The 22,919-nt window shown below is 33.8% G+C and overlaps 1 protein-coding gene across 1 annotated transcript in view; it reads left to right on the plus strand.

The window, feature by feature from the left end:
• LOC121410806 (dynactin subunit 6-like) overlaps positions 1-15,316 on the plus strand; it is a 29,625-nt gene extending 14,309 nt beyond the window's left edge. Inside the window, exon 3 of the mRNA XM_041603119.1 lies at positions 15,040-15,316. Coding sequence (XP_041459053.1) covers positions 15,040-15,135 — 96 coding nt within the window. The 3' untranslated portion in view covers positions 15,136-15,316. The remainder of the gene's footprint in view (positions 1-15,039) is intronic.
• Positions 15,317-22,919: the final 7,603 nt, after the last annotated feature.

Here is a 22,919-nt window from a genome sequence, read left to right on the forward strand (position 1 = left end):
TGGACTAAGGAGACCTGCATGTTATGCTGCAGTCAGACTGTTTGGTCAAAGGTCATTTTCAGGTTAACGTTGAAGTTCACGTGCAAAACTCTCTTTCTCCACAACCATAAGTCACTTTTCAACCACACATGGATGGTAGATGGGCTTGGGGGAACTGCATGCTAGGGTCATTGTTGCCATAATAGTTGTATTTATTTGTCAAATTTTTGTGTGACCTCTATGGATGACGCGGTGGGTTCGGGGGATACATGTGCTCGGCTGCGCGACCCGCCGAGCATCTCTTGTTTATATCTCATTTATTTTGTATGTTATCCATCAAACTGGTAAACCCAGGATATGAATACATAGAATAAGAGACATTTAGATATTTGCTTTGATGTGAAAGTTTGAGTGTAGGTTTTTATGGTGTTTCATAAAGTTATTAAGTTATACACTACATTTTCTTATGACTAATGACTCTTTCTTGCATGGATTCTGAATCAAATTCTCAATAATTTGTATCCCATTATGTAAAGTAAATGCCTGTATTGCTTTATATACTACATGCTCAAAATGATGATCTTCTTAAAGGCTGTCAGTGTCTTAGCCATGGTACTGTAAAGGGGCAGTAATGTGAAACATACTTGAGTATCATCTAACAAATTACATTAGTCATGGATGTATGTAATACATTTTTTCCTATTAAATATTGCATTTTTTTCCTATTAAATATTGCATTTCTCCAGCAGTTTGGTGTTAGGTTAAAACCTAGCTCCTTTTTTAAGTGATGTTCTATTTTTATTGAGAATAGCTGTTTAAGCAACTACATATTAGTTATCAGATATAACAAAGCTACTGACATAGATTATATCTTGGAATTTTCAGCCCATTTTATGCCGGAGGTGTCTTATATGAATAAGATAAATGTACACAAATAGTTTATTTTGATCAGGCACCCAATAAAATTGAATTTTTATGTAAATCTGGTAAATTCGTCAGAGATTTTATGAACTGGCCTTCTGTTTGGGGAAAAATAAGCAGCTTCTAAAATGCATTAATGTGCATCATTTCAAATATTGAGGAAATAGAATGTATGCTTTAAATTAGTATAAATGAATGATCTGATTTCTTTCAAAGCGTGAAGTTATGAGGGTCTGAAAACATTCAAACTTTAAACGCGATTATCTCGAAATCATGTTTTGGAGACCAGCCGAGGTTTGAGCAAGTTCATAAAATTACTGATGAATTTATGCAATAAAACACATTTTGGTCTATACCCTTCACACTACAACTGTTTTGGGACACATGCATTAATATAATCTAGTACTGAATTGGAAAAGGGACATGTACCTTTGGGGGATTTACCAAAACTAAAGATATGCTTTTTAGTCTCATCTTTGTAGATTAATATTCTCACTTTTTATAATCATTTTTATGGAACATATTTTTTAATATTTGATTACAGATACAAGAAATGCACTCCCATCATGTTAAGAAATGCAAATGTTTTTTTATATCTTATATAAGCAGCTTTTAAAAAAGACATTCCCCTATATATGCTTCATAAAGCTATAGATTCATAAAGTTCCTACTACAATTGTCTTTTAAGTTGTAAAATCGGAAGCACAATTTCTGTGGTAATTTCAACGGAGAATAGTGGTATTTCAGTTTGTTATTTGCAAATAATGAAATATTTCTGTGATTTTGATTAGTCCATAGCTGTTCGAACCGAACCTCTGTGATTGTTCAATAATTTGTTGGCGGTCATCCGAACCGTCGTATCACACATATGACGATGCAAACCTATTTCAGAGAAAATCGACTTCAAAGTTTTACCATAATTTTCACACTTAGTTCCCCAACCTTACAACATATTAATTGCTAGAAAGATACATGGTTGGAAAGACCAAAGACAATTGCTTGACAATGGTATCATTATTTTTACACAAACCAAGGATTTAGATCCTTGCTTGTAATTTTGTTTTGAGCGGTATAGATTTCCCCTGAACAAAAATGCCATATAGAATACCGCGATTTCAGTGATGTCTAAAAATTTAGTTATGAATAGAGTCGGACTTGTACTTTCATTTTCTGCAAAAAACTCAAAATCAATTTGTTAAAAACCAAAATTGACTGACGATGGTTCGGATGACCGCCGACGAATTATATTGTATTGAATTGCTCAGAATGGATTACCGGTACCAGAAATATTCCAAGAGTTCGGGAAAATATTGGCCATTACGAGTGTATACTACACTATAATTTTATCATCTATCCCATCCTCCCCCCAAGAGATCAATTTGATTTAACAAGTCATATCACTTACATGTATCACATTATGCCATTATCACTTCATACGATCTAGTTCATTATGACATCATTGAGTGTAGTTGTGCTCTGTGCTGCGCATCACATTGCTTTCATTGTTGTATGCATTGTATATTTCATGCATTCGTCCACATACCCTAGACTTTGGAATATGCTCTCATATTCAATAGCAAATTTTGTACAGGAGCCTATAGGATATTCGTTGGATTTTGGTCCTTTTTTTAATAGGGATATGCTCTGATTCTGGACGGGCAATTGATGCAGACAGAAATATACGTTTTAATGCTTTTTGCTAAATGTTCAATTTCAATTCATTTCATTCAAAATTAAGAACATTTACAAGGTAAAAATATATACAATAAAATAGCATGTGGAGACAGCTTGGAAGAATATTGAGTTCTTATTAAATGCTGCCACCAAATACATGTACAAACATTTAAAACTGAGTTATTTACAAGAACATTTGAAATAAATACTACAGACAAGACAAGATACAGATAAAGATAAACTTGAACATTTAACAACAAAACCTTACAAACCCAAAACAGACACAACATAATGTTATCAAGTATTATTGAACATCCTGCCTTGGTTTCAGGTCTCATGACTAAGGTCAAAAGTCATTTAGGGTCGATGAACTTTGGCCATGTTGGGGGTATTATTGAAGTGGCATAATAACTAAGAAAGTTTATGGATCGAGTTCATGAAACATATAGACATAAGGGTAATCATGTATAAATTATTGTTGTGCACACATCTTAGATTATATGATCATTGTCAAAGGTCATTTTGGGTCAATGGACATAGTATTTTATTATCATAAGAATGTTTTCTTTGGTGAATAATTCAATAGCTGTTTTCAAAGTCAGCACTGCTGCTTTATCGAATCATGTAATGCAGGCGAGACTGCCAGAGGCGTTCCACTTGTTGAATACCCGGGGGGGGGGGGGGGGGTTGGCCACTTACATTGACGAGTAGATACCATGCGTGACCAAAAAAAACATGTAAAAAGGATGTCTTTTTCAAGATAGGGCATGTTACGTACGTAACGTGATAAGGGTGTCAAAAACACAAAAATATTGAAAAAGGGTATCTATTTCGCTCGGAAAATTTAAATATTTCCTACGTGTTTAGGGTCAAATATGCAGGGATGATGAAACAAAATCAAAATGTTTTATAAAGGATGTCCTTTTTGCCCCAACACTACGTGTTTAGAGTCAGATTTGCGTGAGGTGTAGAAGGTGGGGCTTTACTAAACCAAAATAATGGTTTGTAAAGGTAAAACCGATGACCAACAGACCCGTGTCATAACAATATTGCTGTACTTGTTTAGGGGTTAATTTCAGGGAATACTTACCAAGAGTATCGTTTTGTTTCCAATACTTGTTAAGGGGTGCTTTTCAGAATATGGAAAATACATTGCCGTACTTGTTTAGGGGCTCAATTCTGGGAATACTTGCCAATAGTTTTTGTATCCAGTACTTGTTAAGGGTAGGATTTCACACGCCAATACTTGTTAAGGGGTGCATTTTCATATAGAAAATACTTGTTTAGGGTGCTTTTCAAGACCCCATGGTCGCGCATGGTATCCACTCGTCAATGGAAGTGGCCCCTCCGGGTGAATATTAAATACATACAGCTGCATGTATCCATCTTTGCGTAACACATATGGTTTACTTTGCTTTGTATGTAAATTTATAAACTACATGCTAACCAGACTTAAGCCAGGTAGGGCATGGACTTAGATCTAAAAAAATGGCAATTGAATGGCAAAGATTGTCAAGCATTTTACTAAGCAAAATACTGAGTGAAACTCTTAAATTGTGGCTAAAGTATGGAATTGAATATTGGCCTTGATGTTCAAGCTTAGTTCCCATGTACATGTATTGAGCTGAATAGTATAGTGTTCCATCTCAAGGTTTGCATCCATATTGGTAAGATGAAAATGGAATCCTTGGGCAGTGATGTTTTTACCATGATGAGTTTGAGCTTCCACAACTTTGGATGATCTGCAAAATTTGCAGCAATGCCAAATGATTTCCTTGACTCTATCTAGACTCACTCTTTTGACATGCAATAAGACATCATCCACATAGTCATACTGTGTAGAGGTCATTGTCAGGTGGACACTGATGTGTTGAAAAAAGTGGGAGGTAGAAAATAACCTTGCAAGACTCCATTAATTAAATAGCTGCTGATATGGACTGCCCTGGCCTGGCCTGACTGGCCTTTTTCAGAATGAATCAACTGTTTTAGCATGGACCCATGGTTTTAGGTAATGCTGATTATGAACTGCACAATTGATGGCCCCATTGTACATGTATTTATCAGGAGAACAGAAACAAATAAATTCAACTGGCAATTCTGGGACAAAAGTTGTCAACAAAATACCTGTATACTGATATTTGGATCTGTAAACTAGAATAAAAGTTACAAAGATTCTTTTCATTTACTCATTGTGTTCATGATGTAGTCAGAAACATACATTTATGGGCAGGGCATTGAATGGGTCAGCTATCTTGGTACACTCATCCTTTGACATTCAGTGGACATCTTGCATGTAATGCAGGTAAAGAGCAGATAGGGATTCATAATAGATGCCTGCTTATCATGGTTATACATATAAGATGAAATCACTGTGATAATGTTGGAGATTATCATCAGAAATGAACAGCATCATATCCCTGAGGATCATGAACTGTACCTATGAACAGTACTTTCAAAAATGTGTTGTTCATAATTCTTCTCTTCTCGTTTCTGAGATGGTCATGTGTATTTCATAGGTTGGTCACATCGGCCTGTATTCTGATGTCGGGTTTAACTTAAACTCAGGTTTAAAGTTGTGGTTTAAGTATGGATAGCCAATTGTTACATAAATCAATATCAGTAGAGATATGTATATCAGCTCGTTTGGCTCTCAAATTATTCTTAATTGTGTAGGAAGTATAAATAGATGATTTTCTTCACCATCGCTGAATCAGGAAAGAGCACAGTAAATATAAGAAACATACAACCTTTAAAAATTTTGACACTTTTGGCTTCCCATAATATTAGCACAGAGTTAAATAGACCATGGTCTAAATTAAACCTGACTTCAGAATACAGGCATTTGACTACTGTACTTTATTTGTATTCAGTTGATGCTGAGGGCCATTATAATGCATTGTGAAAGCCCCAAGCTCCATAGAGACAATTTTTACCTCAGTATTTTTTGTCTTTTCACTAGATGCTTATTTGTATACTTAAAGGTTATGATAGTACCTTCATGTTGGAAGTGGAACTGGTGCAATTTTAGAATTTTTAACAGAGTTGTACTTCCTTTTTTACCCCTTCATTACTTTAACATGTGTCTGAAGTAGTGATGCTTTGAGTTTCACTGTACTTGTTCGATAATCATCCATATCATGTTAGAGAAAAAAGTTGTTTGTTCTTTTCTTGTCATTTTTTTTTTCATTAATACTTGTTTATCTATCAATTTCATGTTCAGGAAAAATATTTCTGTTGTAAAATTCAAGCTACTGTTTCTTTTTGTTCATGTTTATAGCCATCTCATTTTTCTTCCTCATTTTCCAATATCCATATATCATACCAGGTCTTAGCATTAGTTATGATACCCTTTATATCACCATAGATCTTTTAGATGAAGTCTGATTTACATATAGATATTTTTTTCATCTTTCTCCTGTCTTTTTAATTTTGTCTTCACTTTTTTCGAAACATTGTAAATTGCACATGCTGTTCTAATGGAATATTACTCTGTAAGTATTCAAAGGCAAGTCCATCTCTCTTAATCCCGTCACAGGCTTACCATTGAATATTTCATTTCTCTCTGCATCAACGTCTCAAAATATAATCTATTTATTCATGAAAATGCCATACTGAGGCTCCTGATTTCTCTGTAATTTTCCTCTTATCCTCCCACTCAAGAGAAACCTATTTTGTTTTGCCGTGCACTCAGAGCAGTGGAATAGTTGTGCAGTTTACAAATCTGTTTCAAGTATTTATTGAGCTGTCTCTATGTTGTTGTTTGTTCTTTTGCTCCTTTTTTTTGTTTGTTGCTGGCATTTTTTGTTTGTAGTCTTGTTTGGCTGTAGACCTGTTTCTTAATTTCAGTTGCTATGCTTGAGACTTCTTGGTCACCATAATATTCAGAATTTCTTTATATATACATGTAATTTCTATCAGTCTGATATTGCTCATGATTTAGTCCATTATGATTTAATTTTTTTAAAGCTACATTTTGCCCAAGAAAGCTATGTGAAAGCATTTTTTGGCAATCCAGAATATACTATAAATGTTTTGCACTTAACAAAACATGTTCTGCCAATGTTTAATTCTTGTTTCATGTTGTTCTAGTTTATATCATGTGTCACAAACACTATTACATTTTTTTTATATATATGATAATTATATACATTATCAAATTAGAATGTTTTCAATTTGCATGCCTATTTTTTCACTTTTCAAATTGCTTCTTTGGATTGTTATGTTCATTTTACAATTTATGTAATATAATATTTGTAGTTTCACCTAAATTGGAACATTATCTATTTAGTAATGGAATTGACAATTTTTAACGCAAATTGATGTAAGCATGATTTTTCATTGAGTTATTTTTGTCAGAACTTGAATAAGGCAATTGGCTAATTGAAAATTACATCTTGGAATACAGCAAATTTTATTTTCCATTGCCTAGTATTAAACATATATTTTCCATTGTTTCAAACCAAAGAAATGAAAAGAATTAATAAATTATTCAATGTTTAACAAAATATATTATAAAAGACATGTGAGGTGGATTCCATTGCTGATATTCAAAACAGCATACTTTTAAGAACAGACATAATTTTCCTTAATTGACAAATAATATGGAGCTCCTGCATCCTAAAGTATGGATCCAGCTTCCTTTTACGATTAGAATGGCCTGCAGTCTATTTTACAATTATGTTATTGAAGACACATCTGTATATTAAGGGTAGCATTTAAAGCCTGTCTTTAGTTTTGGTAATCCCCCTCCCCCCCAAAAAAAAAAGGTGCATGTCACTATCCACTATATTTTGCATGTGCCCTAAAGTTGTTGTGGCGTGAAGGATGTAAACTAAAAATGGCTTTTTTCAAAATAAATTTTCCTGGTTTTACATCACATGTCCAATAAAAATGAAATATCTGTGTATTTTTGTCATAAAATACTTTCTCAAGCATGGAATGGACAGAACATTTCAGGGTGTAATGGTTGTCAGTAGCCTTCTAATATTCAGTTGTTAAATCTGTAGAGGAATTGCTCATATGGCAATTTTGAAATAAAATTAAAACATTATGGAGAGAGGGCGCTAGATTTAATTTAAATCCTAATGACCATGATATACAACCATATTTAAAGTCTAATTGGTAAAAAATGCATTCTTTGACTTAATAGTTAGGTGGTATTCAAGTATGGTTCTTATAACTACACCTTGACCAATGCTAATGACAGACTTTAAGAAGATCATCATTTTGAGTATGTAGTGTAAGCTATGTACATGTAGTGGCTGAGCTTTACAAATTCATCATATTATGATCATTCAGTTTGAGTTAAGTAGTTTCAGTAATGGAATAGTAATCATCATCATCCTTCTCATCTCCTCCTCCTCCTCATCATCACCATCTCTGTATCAACAATTAAATGTTTTAAAAAAATCAAAAACACAAGATGTAAGAACATTCAATCTTCATAAACTAATGTAAGATTTTCATTTTCATTGGCAGAGGACAACTTTCTCAAAACTCAAATTTATGATAGCCCTTGTATAGAAACTATATCAAATATGAGGATCGATGCCATCTATAAGTACAATTTCAATTTATTGTCAAGAGGGATAACGTTTTAAAATGAAATCGTGTTTATTTTTATTATTGTTTTTTTAATAAATGTCTTTCCTGTTGAAAGACCTTGTTGATCAGTAGTTAGTTTTGTCTCTTAAGTAATTTTTTTCTTTACCTCAAAGCCCACTTTATTCTAAGTGCCTCACCCCTTGATGATCTTCAGCATATTTTTCATTTCATTTACTTTCATCTGTTTTATGGATTCATTATCATTTTCCTATTATTATAATTTGTCTGCTTTTTAAGATGTTGAAAACTTTGAATTTCACATGAATGAAACGCTGTGCTTCAGAATATATGAGCAAATATGGCAGTTTCATGGCAAGAAAATTGTTGGAATTTGTGTATACATCATAAGAGCTGCAGTTGGTTTTTAAGCTTTTTTAATTCTTCAGTTACATTTTAGTTTGAATTTTTATCTGCTTCTGATCAGGGAAAAACAAATACACAGGGGCATGGCGATGTTGCCCTTGAAAAGGTCAAACAAGCCCTGGAAACTGCAAAAAAGTACCAGGCTGGAAAATCCCCATTCATTACAGTGTTAAAGCCTACCTAATGTTGCAATTCGGGACGAAAGTTGTGAAAAGTAGCCTCCGGAAATTGTTTTTTTTACCTGCTTCTAATAATAATATAATAATAACATAGGGTATTTACATTGCACACATATCCACCTTGTTAGGTGCTCAAGGCGCATGTATATTACCCGGCTAAGCTAGGCGTTCATAGCGCACACAGCTTTTTAAGGAATTACTTCCTACCGGTACCCATTTACCTCACCTGGGTTGAGTGCAGCACATTGTGGATCAGTTTTTGCTGAAGGAAATTACGCCATGGCTGGGATTCAAACCCACGACCCACTGTTTCAAAGTCCGAAGACTAATCCACTGGGCCACAACGCTCCACAGCTTGCAGCTTGTACTGTTGACTACATCTAATTCTCATACTATTTATAACATAAATGCATGTACTGTGACTAAGTACTTTCTTCTATGAATGCTATACAGTGCATTCAAAAAAATACTAAACTGAGAAGATCTATCATAATAACCTCATCACAAATATAATAGACAAATGACCTATTATAGTAACGCCTCAGTCACATTTTTCCCTCTACGGATGCCGTACAGCGAGTCAAAAACAGCCGTTTTATCTAATTTTCACTCAAATCACCCATATGTAGCTGGTACAAAAAAAAAACGGCTGTTTTCGACTCGCCATATGCCAGCCATAGAGGAACTGTGACTGAGATATTGAGCTTAGAATCTACTCTTTCACTTCATATAAATCAGAAAATTCCTGCATGAGTAACATAAAGCAGTTTGAAGAAAAGATACCCAAAAGTCACTTGTTGGTGTTGGTCGGTGTATTAATTTCAAAAAGAAAATAACATGTCTACAAATTTAAACATACTCATAAATTTCATACCTCAGACACAGATAACAAAGTTTTGTATAATAATGATTGAATTCCAATGATTTATCAAATGAAGATGTAATACAGGCTTGGAGTGGACATACTCAACAACCTGTTTTGTTGATGATCGGCCATGCATAAAGCTTTGCTTTATGTTTGTTTATGTATGTTCATTTCATTTTATCCTGTGCGTATTTGAATTGTTTCCCTTTTTATCAATAAAAGGTGATTTTATAAAAAAAAATTTTTGTGCAATAGCTACATTGGAGAATCTGTGAAAACGTGTCTATATAAAAGGATATTCAAGTATGATTACAAAAAGACAGAATTTGTTATTTCTTTACTGTTTTCTGTAATCAAGGTATCAAATTAAAGAGCAGATATTGAACTGTTTATACATGTGATTTAATTTTGGAAATTCAGATACGGTCTACCAAGTTACTCTTTGATATGGTTCGGGATTGATTTATGATAGTGTCAGTAATTCTCAGCTTCATTTTTTGGAGGACGTGCTGTACATTAAATTCTAGAAATAGAGGTAACCCCCTTTTTAAGTTATACATTAAATCATAATAGAAAAAAATGAAACTGTGAATCTGTATTTAATTCTTGGTGATGTAATTAAATAAACATAAACTATGAGTCATGCCTTTCTCAAAGTTTGGTGTATCCCTTTTCTTAAATACACCTTAAGTCTTAACCAATTATTCTTTATGACTATATTTTGCTTCTCTTTGCAGCCCCCATTCTTATTGTTTTATGTGTCAAAATAAGAAATTGAAAATGAACTTTATGTGGTAAGATATTTTTATCAGACAACTGCTTGTTAAAGCTGATTAAAAATCCTGGTTTCCTTTTGCTGGGATGCACTGTACTCCTACATCCACTTGTAGCACCAATAGCACTACAACTGTTACTACTACCTAGACCATTGTCTTCTACTACTCCTATTGCTTCTGTTACTACTACTACTACTACTACTTCTACTACTACTACTACTACTACTACTACTACTACTTCAACTACTACTACATGTACTTCTACTACTAGTAATTCTATGATGACTACTACTACTAATGCTAGTGTCACTTTTACTGACGTTTTGTTTTCATATGCATTATAATGGCCTTTGTACATTACCCGTGTACCTTACTCTTGAGTACTGTGCTGATTTCAAACATGGATGGATCTTGATGTGGATGCCAATTATTGTAACAGCAGGTAGTAATTGCCAGTCATCCTACAATTAGGCCTATATGGCATTTTGTTTGGATACAAGAAAGTCCTTACCCTGCTTTGAAACATGGCAATAAAGATCTCCATGTAGAAAATACCAAGGACTTCTCTCATATGGAAGCAACAATGTTTCAAATGTTACTTGAGCATAATTAATTTTTTTTTCTTTTTTTTAGGTGTCTCGACACAAATTAACATGGATGTGGTTTGAGAGTATCCATGTATCCATGGCCAATTTTGCTTAAGTATGCATGAATAATGTTTAGGTAAACATTTTATGATAATGATAGTGATATAGAGAAAAAACAGTAATCTTTATCTTTCATAGGAATATTAATTTGTTCATGAATGCAGTCCATATACTTGTATTTCAAATAAAACTGCCATCATCATTAACCAGCAGATTAAATCTACTGACAAGGGAATCATGATAACAAGCAATATGTAGAGAGGCTCACTTGTTGCACTTGATTACAATTACAAATTTCTGTTTAATTGTTAAAAAATTCACAATAAGTAATTTCATGTATATTCAAATTAATTTTCTATATAACATGTGTTACAACTAGATCAATTTCATTTTCATACATGCAGGTCTGTTTGAAATTCTAGTTTTTATATTTTTTGACAAATTTCACTGGCATCGATGAATGCTACTCCACAAAACCCCTCACTTCAACTTTAAGTTCTTGGAGACCTGTGGAATACAAGACTAAATCCCTATAAAAATCAAACATTTGACACACGAGAGATGTTCTAGAGACGTCCTAGTAATATCATATTATCTTTTGGACCCTTTACTAAGACTCTTTCATAATGCTAAATATTTGATCTCTTACAAGACATTATGAAAATGCTACCATTATGCTGAGACTTGATGTAAAACTAAATGTAAACTAATGGAACATTATGGCTTGCTTGGGAAGTTTGATATTAAAAATTCAAAATTCTGGCTTGCACCCAGTAAATAAGATGGTAGGCCTATACTCTATCTGAAAAAATAGTCTTAAAAATCTTGGAACCAGCGGGACGAGCAATTAGTAGATGAGAATTTCAAATCCCACTGGTTCCAAGATTTTTTTCTGGCTTACCTTTCAGATCGAGTATACCATCTTATTTACTAGGTACATGCCAGAAATTTTCAGTAGGTGTAAACTCGTCTCCAGTACCCCTTCAGAAAAAAAATAATGTTACAGGTAGGTGTTTATTTGTATTTACATGTATGTCAACATTACGTGTGCTCAGCATTTTAGAGAAAGTAGATTTGAAAAAAGGTGTGAACATTGGATGTATCCTATCATGCAATGCTTCTAGTCACTTAGTTCATTTCAACTTTATCATGATGCATATAAGTGCTGTAGGTTTCAAAACATTCTGGGCATCAAAACTTAGACTATTAATAAAACATTTAATATTTTTCGAACATTTGGATGCCCTTCAATCTATTCAGATGATCTTAGCGTAGACAAAGGGTAATAAATTATGATGCTTAGTAATGGTGGTTTTACTCTCATATGTGCTATGGATTTCAGTTTCTAATGCAAACCTCTTATGTTTTCATGTAAGTGCAATTTCCCCTGTGTTTACTCTCTTTACTTCCTTATCGTATATGTATATCTAAGAAAGTGTAATATAGGGGGTATAGCCATTGTATTTAACTGCAGTTGGGGTCTTTGTCTTTCACAAAAAACTAGTTCATCTGAATAATTGCATGTTGAGGGATCCATTGGTGTGAAGTCCTCTATGATGCACAAGATCGGACAAAGTGCTTGTTAATTGTTGTGCAGGGAGTAATTCTACACCCTGAACTGCCTAATCCTCAAGGAGACGTTTTTTGCAAAACTTTTTAAATGTGCTTGGATGATTGCACTTATTATGTAAATATATTCATACTTAAAAAAAGAGTGATGCAAAGCATTCACACTGTTTTGTGGAATTATAGGTGATTTTATTTAAATTGTTCACAATGAATAAGAGAGGGAGAAAGAGATGAGTGCCTTTGATGTGTACATAAAATGTTTTTGTGAAGCTGTAATGATGGTAAAAATTAAATGCATTTGTCATTTTTGCCATTAAAAGAAGAAAATTGTGCTCATCAATGGACTGATAGGCTGTTTATTCTTATGTAGTGCTTTACTTTTGAACGGAATGGATAATTTGAAAAATAATTTCCTCTCGAGATGGTACTGTATGAATTTATGAAAATGTTCTACTAGAAGAAATTCCCGTGAGCTAATCTTTATGTTTTGAGAATGATGATTTTGCATTGATGAATATGAAAATATAAAATGGTATCTTTTACATTGTGATTTGGATTTTTTTCATTAATGAAAGAGAGGTTTACAGTATAGAAACATAGCCAACAATACATACATAATATTTGCACTGGTGACAATTGCTCCACTCTAAAAACACCAAAGGTGAAAAGGATGCAAAATATCCTAGGAGTTAAAGAGTTTTCCACCCTTATTAAAACCCTTTCATTACTTGGCCCTTTTAAAGGATTAATTAACCCTTTCCATTCTTTTCTTTTAATGTCACAGGGATCCCAGCAACCCTTTTGAGTGCAAAGTTGGTGGGATATTTGGTATGAACAGAAATTTTACAGAGACCAGAAGCTTTTGGCATGAAGACATACACAAATTTTGACATTTTTTTAAAGAAAAAAAATAACCACAATATAGACAAGTTATCATGAGATCAATGTACAATATATTTTTATCATTCAATATGAAAAATGACAGAATAATGAAATTATTATGACATGATGTTACTCATATTACTTTAGTAATTATGTTATCATTTGTTTGTTTGCTAAACTCAGGACATTTATTTTTCCATATCTTGCTCAGCAAAAGTGATAATTTTCTGGTCATTTGTAAGCACAGTAAATATATTTGGTGAGCTTTGTCACATCATCAAGTCTAAACCAAACAAGAAACATAACATTATTTACATTATTCTGAACCAAAAAATTGTATCACAACCGTACATAGTCGAAACCTATGAGTTCAGATGAATAAACTCAGGAACAGATGTACAAAAAATCAGCTTATAATGTCAGTTTATGTACAACTGGGCAATCAAATTAACTTTAATTTAAACATCTTGGACTGAAAGCAACCATAAGACCCAAATTTATTGTTTTTTTGAAATCTATTGTCTTAAACCATGGTTTACATACTTACAATGAATTTAATCCTTTAATGGCACCTTACTGCTTACATGACAAGAGAAAAAGCCCCAAACTGAAAGAGGTTTTTATTGATGGGTTACTAGGCTCATGCTATAATTTTCTAGCTGTTTATAGAAATTGATAACAGTTGGATCATTTATAAAAAGTAATAGGCTTATCAATGCTGTAACCAATAGTGCATTAATTATTGGACTTTTTCTCCATATACATTACATGTATTCACATGATAAAGCATAAACAATGCCGAAAATCTGCATAAATTACATTCAGAAAATGGATTGACAGCAGAAATACCTTCATTAATTCTGTTCAGGGAGGTTGATTCAGATGTAATTTTTGTATAGATGATTCTGTAGCTCATAAAACAGTTCCGCTCTCTTTGAGATTGTAAATGTTTGAAATAATTTCTTTTTTGCAAGCTTGAGTTACTTGTCATCTGTTAGTGAGTCTGCCCTGATGAGGTTTTGAATGAGTCCTTTACTATTTCCTGGTTCTCTCCAGCAGTCAGTCTTACGATACAGTGAAGATGTTGATCCTTTACTTGTTTCGGGTACCTTATGGACATGTTCAATAAGGATTTCCAATCTCTTGTCTCCATTCATTGGATTTTAATTACCCTCCCCCCCCCTTTACACACTCTCCCCCTCTATCTTACTAATTTTTCTGTCTTTCTCTCATGTCTTCATTGTCAGATCATATCTTACCACTTGACCATTCACTGTCTTTTCTTTGTCTCTGTGTGTGTCGATAAGTCTGTTGTATCTCATGTCAGCATTGTCAGATCATATCTCACCACTTGACCATTCACTGTCTTTTCTTTGTCTCTCTGTGTGTCGATAAGTCTTTTGTATCCATCTTTATCAACTCATGCCTCATTTTTCTTTATGCTTCATCTCTTTCTCCCTTCACTGCCTTCTACAGATCTACCCTATCTCTCTTTATGCAGCTGTATGTGTGCAGTATCAAGCTTGTATCTTTATCCAAGGTGACAACACTGTCTTACCGTCTTTCTTGTATTTTTGCAGGCTCAGACGCTCCAGCTTGATTTTCTGATGAAGATTCTGCCCAATTACCACCATCTCAAGAAGTCCACCAAGACCAAACCAGTAGAGAAGTCTTGAAGATCAAGATACTTGATTATCAAAAGATGACCATTGACTGATCCTATGTGTATGCGAGATTTTGCCAATGGTCTGTGACATATATTTCAGTCACACATAATGCAGTCCAGGGGAGCGTTTCATCAACATTTTTGTCCGACATGTTGTCAGATCTGACATCTTTCCTTGATTTTGATTGGCTGATAAGCAATGTTACTATGGTAACTGTCGGATAAAATGGGACTTGTCGGATTATAACGTCTGACAAGTCCTTTCATGAAATGCTCCCCAGACCTTTGGGCTCAAGATTTGAAACATGAAGCCCCATATCCTACATAGGCCCTATTCACAAAGGTGGGCCAACCTCAACCTGTGGGTCATTGAAAAAATCCTCTTTGAAATGTGTAACAGGTTGTAATAAAACCTGGGTTAAATGTTAAATTTATCCCACCATTATGGAATTAGGTCATATCGTTACAGACCTTGCGTACAATCATTAAAGGAAAATGAAACCTTTGGAATAAGATAGCTTGTGAAAAAACAGAAAAATCAAAGAAACAGATCAATGAAAGTTTGAGAAGAATTGAATAAATAATAAGAAAGTTATGAGCATATGAAGTTTAGATCATTATTGTAACGTAGATCCTACCATTGGCAATGCGACAAACAATTTTGCCATTACTTTTGTATATATTTCACTTAAACTGCCTCTTTATCACATCTATCAGTAGATCATGTATTATCACCTGTATCTGACATCTGAGCTGGTAATTTAAAAACCGAATTGCTCTAGATTTTCTGAATATTGGGAAGGGATTGGTATATTGTTTGTATTTTGCTTTTTCCCTTTGCGCATATTGACTTTGCATCAAACCCTGCATGCAGAGACAACGCAAAATATACCTTTGTATTTTCCCTGGTCTCACATCCGGGCATTTAAAATATTTGCTTGGTCTTCTTTCAGGGGAACATGAAATATATTGCCCTTAAAAGAACCATATTGCCCTTGTCTAAAGATTCAGGCTAATATGATTCTTTTGTGGGCAATATATGCGATGATTCCTCCAAGACCAGTCAATATTTATATAATTCTTTCTATAGGAGGGCATGTAATGCTGCAGTCACATTTCTCCTAAGCCGAAAACAGCCGTTTTAACATTTTTTTCTACCAGCTACATTTAGGTGGTTTGGATAAAAATGACTAAAACGGCTGTTTTGACTCAACGTACGGCCACTGTAGGGAAAATGTGACTGCAGCATGATACAGATTTCCATAGAATACGAAAAAGGGTTAGTTTGTATAACCATAAGAAAGAGTAAAAAGAGACACTTTGGGGACATTTTATAGTTCTATCAAAGGGAAAGTCGTTCATGGGTGCATCACGCATCTTTGTCGCATCGCGATTGAGAGGATCTCCATAGCATTAGTGATCACATTATTCAAATGCTCAAAACTTTCTCATTATTTGTCAGACTTTTCAAACCTTCTTTGATTTTTCTGTTTCCATACATGTCCATGAGTTCTAAAGGTTTCATTTCCCTTTGGAGCACCACTCCCATTGAACACTTGAGGGCAAGTCCGCAGAGGACATCCAATAGTCAACTCCTCACAGGACAACTTACCAGTGGTTTGTGTTTGCTTGCTTCACTATCATATTGTGTAAAACCAACATGGATTAACTCACTTGGTCTACTTTCAATTTGGTCCGATTGCCTCTTGTTCCAAACAGCACATGGTCTTATACTCACTTATGTCATTCAGTATGATGCCCAGAGAGTATAATGTCCACTTCGTATTCTTACATCATCACGATTTGTCAAATAAAAATTAGTTCATAAACAGGTGATCCTATCATATAGACTTAGTGGTTTTAGACCATGTTTGTTACGGGTATAGCATAATGTGCTAAATGTTAAGTAGACCAAATGGTTAGCAGACACACTGGATGTAGAAGAACTAGGATTAAAGCATGTAGAAAAGACACAAAGGGAAAGTCACAGAAGTTGGTGTAGACCACGTGGCAGTTTTTTTTTGCCAGTCTCTGGGGAGTTGTACTCCCAGAAGAGTGACCCTTGAGGATTCCCAACACAGATTACTGTATTTTCAAAATGCAACATTTGCTTTGGACAAGGGCCATACATGTAGACCATACCATGCAATGGGAGAAAACATTCATACTGTGCAGGAACTGGGTAAAAGGCCATATTTTTGATAGACCTAAGATTAATTGTCCTATGTTATTTACACTTGCCATGTCCACTTTCTTTCATTGGCTTACAGAAAGAAACTCTCCTGTAAACAAAAACTGTTAACATTCTTGTATATGTAATATAATGTGTATAGAATGTATATATGCAACAAAATGTGCTGTTTGAGACTACTATTTAAAACTTCCATAATTATTGTATGTACAAGTAGGCCTATATGATATTCATTAAAAAGATAATTCATGTGGATATATAACCATCTTTAATAAATTGGGGCTGATAATTCGTAATGTTATTCATCCTTCAAATTATGCATTTGTTTAAATGGTTGGTTTGCTAGATGCACTATTTCTTTTGATTCATTTTGATTATATGCAGCAATGGAATTACAGATCTGTTAAAAAAACTTGGAGTGATTTCACTCTTTATTTTCATTTGTTATATTGACTTCTTAACTTAAACAGGTATTGATAATCATGGTTTTAAATTACTTCTTTTCACAATGCATGTATGGAAAGAGTCAGTTTATTAATCACAGGTTTAATATTGTTTAACTCCATTATGGTTTCAACTTCTTGTAATATTATGAATTAGAATTCTGTCTACTAATTTTGTAGAGCTCTTATAGAATGGAAATTCTGTAAAGTATATTTTCAATATTTTTCAATAATTCCTTTTGTCAATAATTCTTTTTCTAGACAGATCTTCAATTAGACTTGTACTGATATTTGCCCTGTGATGTAAGCAATGTGACGCTCACTCTGAGGGTTGTGCAATATTTGGTCTAACTCATGTAGAGCATGGCTGTGCTATTATATGTCATGTATAAAGCAAGAATACATTCTTACTCGCTTTCTTGGAGTAATCAGCTCTAAACATTGCAGATCAAATGATTATTCTTAACATTAAGCATTTTAATTCAAAGTTTCTTATTTATCAAAATTTGATCAGGGTTATAGGACATCCAGTCCCACTTTGTTAAAACACCAGGGAGACTTTAGCACAAGAATGTGATCCAGTCATTTGTAAAGCTATGATTGGGTGTATGGTATAAACATCTTTGTGAAACTGTCCCCAAGTTCTTTCCACAACTATATGCTTGATGGATACGATTGGTCTCACTTGGGTTCTGTCCCAGCATAGCTTAGTGCAAAGTAGGCCATTATTGGGCTCATTAGGTAGTTTCTGTTTCAAGTCCACAATTAAAAAGATAGCTTAATTATGGTAATAAAAATAAATGACTAGTGTGAAAAGAGCAAAATGAGAAAAACAAAGTGATGAAAGTTTGGTAGAAATTAGAATATGGAAAGAAAGCAATGGCTGTTAAATAACAATGATTGCTTTAAGACAATTTAAATCACAAATTGGCAATTTCGATAGTAACTTATGACAGTGGTAAGGACAACTCACATATTTGTCATGTACTTAATATTCAGGTAATTTGTGTGTTTTCTTCTAATCACCTTTTCCCTATGGAAGGTTATAAAAATGTAGCATAGATATAACATATATCCTTATAAAACAAAATATTGTTTTGTGTAAAAATGTTGTAACGGGTTACATTTTGTCATTTTCGGTATTGGGGTGAATTTGGGAGGTTTCTCTACCCGCCATCACACCACTGATCTGATATTACTTGCGCTGTCAAATTTGAAATCCCATAAATGTAGTGATTATAGATGTCTGAAATCGAAAAAAACCTCTTTCAATTTTCTTTTTTTTTCATCCGGTTTTGTTCAAATTGCATGGCTATGATTTTCTGTCATTTTAATGTTTATATTGTTTTCATTTGGGTTGGACTCCCCTTTAAGAAGAATAGACCATTATTGAGGGGAAAAAACATTTCCAATTCTGGTGTAGAACTGTATTTTAAGAAAATTTGATGATTTTGCTAGTTTCACGAGTATATTTACAATGGGAAGTATATTTCAAGAGAAATAAAACTCTTATCCATGTGTTGATCTTGATAAAAATAGCTAGATTTCTAATTCTAGACAATTCATCACAATACGAGCAAGTATTTTCTTACCAATTTATTCATCAGTTCTAGTTAAGATGTATTTGTTTGATGTATTTTTTTTCGTTCGTTTGATGTAGATTACACAATTGTTGGTATTTTGTGTAGAAATCTTGTAAACATGTGAGAATCTAAAATGCAAATAGACTGTATCATATAATGAAATAAACTATCAATACGACGGTACTGCTCTTACAGACTGATTCTCTTTGAAGCGTTTAATAGAAGAATTAACATATAGCATTTCTCCCTCATTAGATTTATTTCACGGTCCGTGAAAATATCCAACTTCGTTCTCTGACTTTTTATCGCCTCCTTTCCCTTCATCTTTCTCAATGGAAAATGAGAGAGTAATGTATGACCTGAAGTTGAGCTAAATGATTGTTACGTCCAGTTTTGCCAAAGTGATTTTAAAATTGGGAAGAGTTCGGAAGAGTTTATGGATCAACCATAATGAAATATTATAACGTCTGATTTCTAAGAAAGGATATATTCACTCCTTGGGATTATATATATTCCTGTTTGATCTATTATTATTGTTTTAGAATGGTAAATATAGGGTCGTGAAGTGATACGAGAGAGAGGAAGAAATGAAGGAAGGTGAAGGAGTAGACAGAGGAGGCAGACGAAAGAGGATAAAGAAGAGATAGAAAGAGGGAACAACGACCGACTTTTTAAAACAGTAGGCAATTGACAATACAATATTTTGTTTGAATCTGAAAACTGAATCACCATCGCTTGTCATCAGACCTTACATGAAGTACAGTAATCGGTTACTAGGCAACGATGTGGAGAAAAGTTGTACGTTTTAGAAGAGGTTTGATCTGGAGATATGGCAAAATTATTTGTGTTTATTGTCTATTATTACCAACTTGATATTGTATGAATGGTAAAGACTGATTTATTTGCCCGGTTTATTTGGCTTCAGCCCCCCCACTTTTTTCCATAACCAAGTACAAAACTGTAATACGATTGTGATCTTTGGCATTGTCAGCACCCCCCCCCCCTCGACTTTGAAAACTGCTTTGTGGCCCCTGTATTGTGACGTATCATACATAGGGGTGGTTTTTTTTGGTAGTATCTTCTACAACTTGTTAGATCATGTTAAAATTTGAAAATGTTGATGGCTCCCCCGCTTATAGGCCCCTCCCCCATTTAAAATTCTTGATCCACCACTGATCTGTCCATACATTCAACTGATCCTGAGAAATTGTTAGGAAAAGAATACATTTATGCAGTACCATGAAAATGGTTAAAGTTCGGAAAGTGTTTGGTGATAAAAATGATGGATGATAAAAACAACAGCAATTAAAGACACATTTGAAACCAAATTTTCACTTTAAAAATATTCACTTTATTACCCTTTAAAATGAGTCTGTGACATTGAAAATATCAGTTTTCCCACTTTGATGCATGCTCACTCATCCATAAATAAACAAATCAATTTCATTTTTGCACAGAATTCTGCTCATAGGTGGATAAACATTACTGCCAAACGACATTGCTAAAGACAGCCTTGAAAAAAGTTCCACCATATTGAATAAGGGGTTACGTATGCTTAAACATATGCACCCATAATGTACACAAGTCTATGAGAGAGGAAGTCAAAATTTTAACAAATATGAAATGAGGGTTTGTTTCATGGACGGTTTTTGTTACTTCTGCCAACAGTTATTTCATGAAACTTCGCACATGGCTTCAGAGTAACACTATCCAAAAGGTGCGCACACCAAAATAACCATTCGATACGCTACAGAGTGGGGCCAAGGCCTTGAAGTTTCTTCTCATTTGCATAATTTGTTTAATATTGTGTGCTCACTAATGCATTAAACATCGGAATTTTCATAAAATTCAAATCAAATGAACTGTGCAAGGAGTTTTGTGACAGATATCCATAGTTACAAATTGCATTTTTTCCAATAACGTAAAAAAGAGCTAATCACATTCCACATGTTCATTCAAGCGTAAATGTTTAATTAAACGCCTTTGAATCATTGAAGCATGTTAATTGGTCTTGAACAAAACGAAAAAGTTGAGACAAGATCATTTTCAGTTACCAAAATGAAGCAATACTTGCCTACGATATTTGGAAACGCATTTTTTGTTTCCAATAAATGTTCATTGAACCGTGAAACGATGACTATTGTTGAAGATAGTCTTCCCCAAAGTAACTGTCATCATATTTTAGTATTTTTATCGATAGAAATGTGTAAAAGTCCATTTATAGCAAATTTGGACTGAGTTTATTCAACCGTGAAATTTAGCTAAAAAAGTTGTATCGTCTTTTAGAAAGTACCTTTTACAAGCCTTCTGACTATTTTTCATGATGAGAATGCCCAATTAGTTCCAATAAAATGGAATCAAAGTCATTATATTTTGCTTGTGACTTTTGAAAAGTGACATTTTTGCCTTCTGACTGTGCTCACTGAAGCATAACGTAAGATACGTCCACAACATTTACTCAGAGGGTAGCTTATAAAATTACCTACACGCTCATGTAAAAATATACCAAAAACTCGCATTGGTTTGGAAATTATTGATGTTTGTTTAGGAGGGGGACTTACTTTTTTTGTTGTGTATATATGGCTGCATAGGTAGATTCCTGTATGGGGGCCAGTGGAAAACATCTAAATTTGCACCTATAATCAAAATTAAAAGTATGTTACTTTTAATCTTCTTTAGCTTTTGTATATTCTATCTACAAGTAACATTTTGATCATCACTCGAAGGAAATGCGTGTTTATGATCTTTACTCATCTTCGCACACTTGTTTCATCTAAATAATGCAAAATGTAATTTAAAATTCAATAACCGATATGTGTTTTACCTATTGAATTCTACTCTATTCAAATTCATATCATTTTCATTTTCACGAGTTACATGACGTTTCTATATTTTCTCTCCACATACACATAGGATGCATATTCACAGGAAGAGCGCAAGATAGGTATACAAAATTTTAGAAACTTAAATTTGTTGATATGTCATTGGAGTTTCACAATGTCTTCCAGAGTATCACACTTTCGCTAAAATATAACGTAAAAAATACTGTTTTCTCGCTTTTTAATTCTTTTGTTGCTTTTCAATATGAAATATGTCCTCGAGCTATTTCATCAAAGATTACCCTGACTATAGGGTGTCATTTTATCAATGTGGATAAATTGGCTTTGGGGTGCGTTTGGGAATTACTAATTAGCGATTTTTTCCCGTCCAATTTTCCTTTTTTCCCCTCTCTTTTCTTAGATTTATTCTCATTAGCAATACGACAAGGCCTCCCTTGGTATCTAGGCAACCCATCACATTAATAACCACATAAGTGGTTGTACTCCCGTTTCTTGAATCTTCAAGTATACTATACTGTCGACATAACAATACCTATTTAACGTCTTTGAATCATTGTAAATATCATATCGCCTTCTTACATCTTTGATTCCATTGACAGGATTTTCAGGGATTTTAAGAATCAATATCATTGAATCATTCCGCTGTACCTATTCTCATCATTCTCCGATCGATTTTTTTTCAATCAAAATCCAACATGCTATTGTTGGACTGTCATTCAATGTAACTCACTCCTACC

Source organism: Lytechinus variegatus, chromosome 3, assembly GCF_018143015.1.
Source record: "Lytechinus variegatus isolate NC3 chromosome 3, Lvar_3.0, whole genome shotgun sequence".
Lineage (NCBI taxonomy): Eukaryota > Metazoa > Echinodermata > Echinoidea > Temnopleuroida > Toxopneustidae > Lytechinus > Lytechinus variegatus.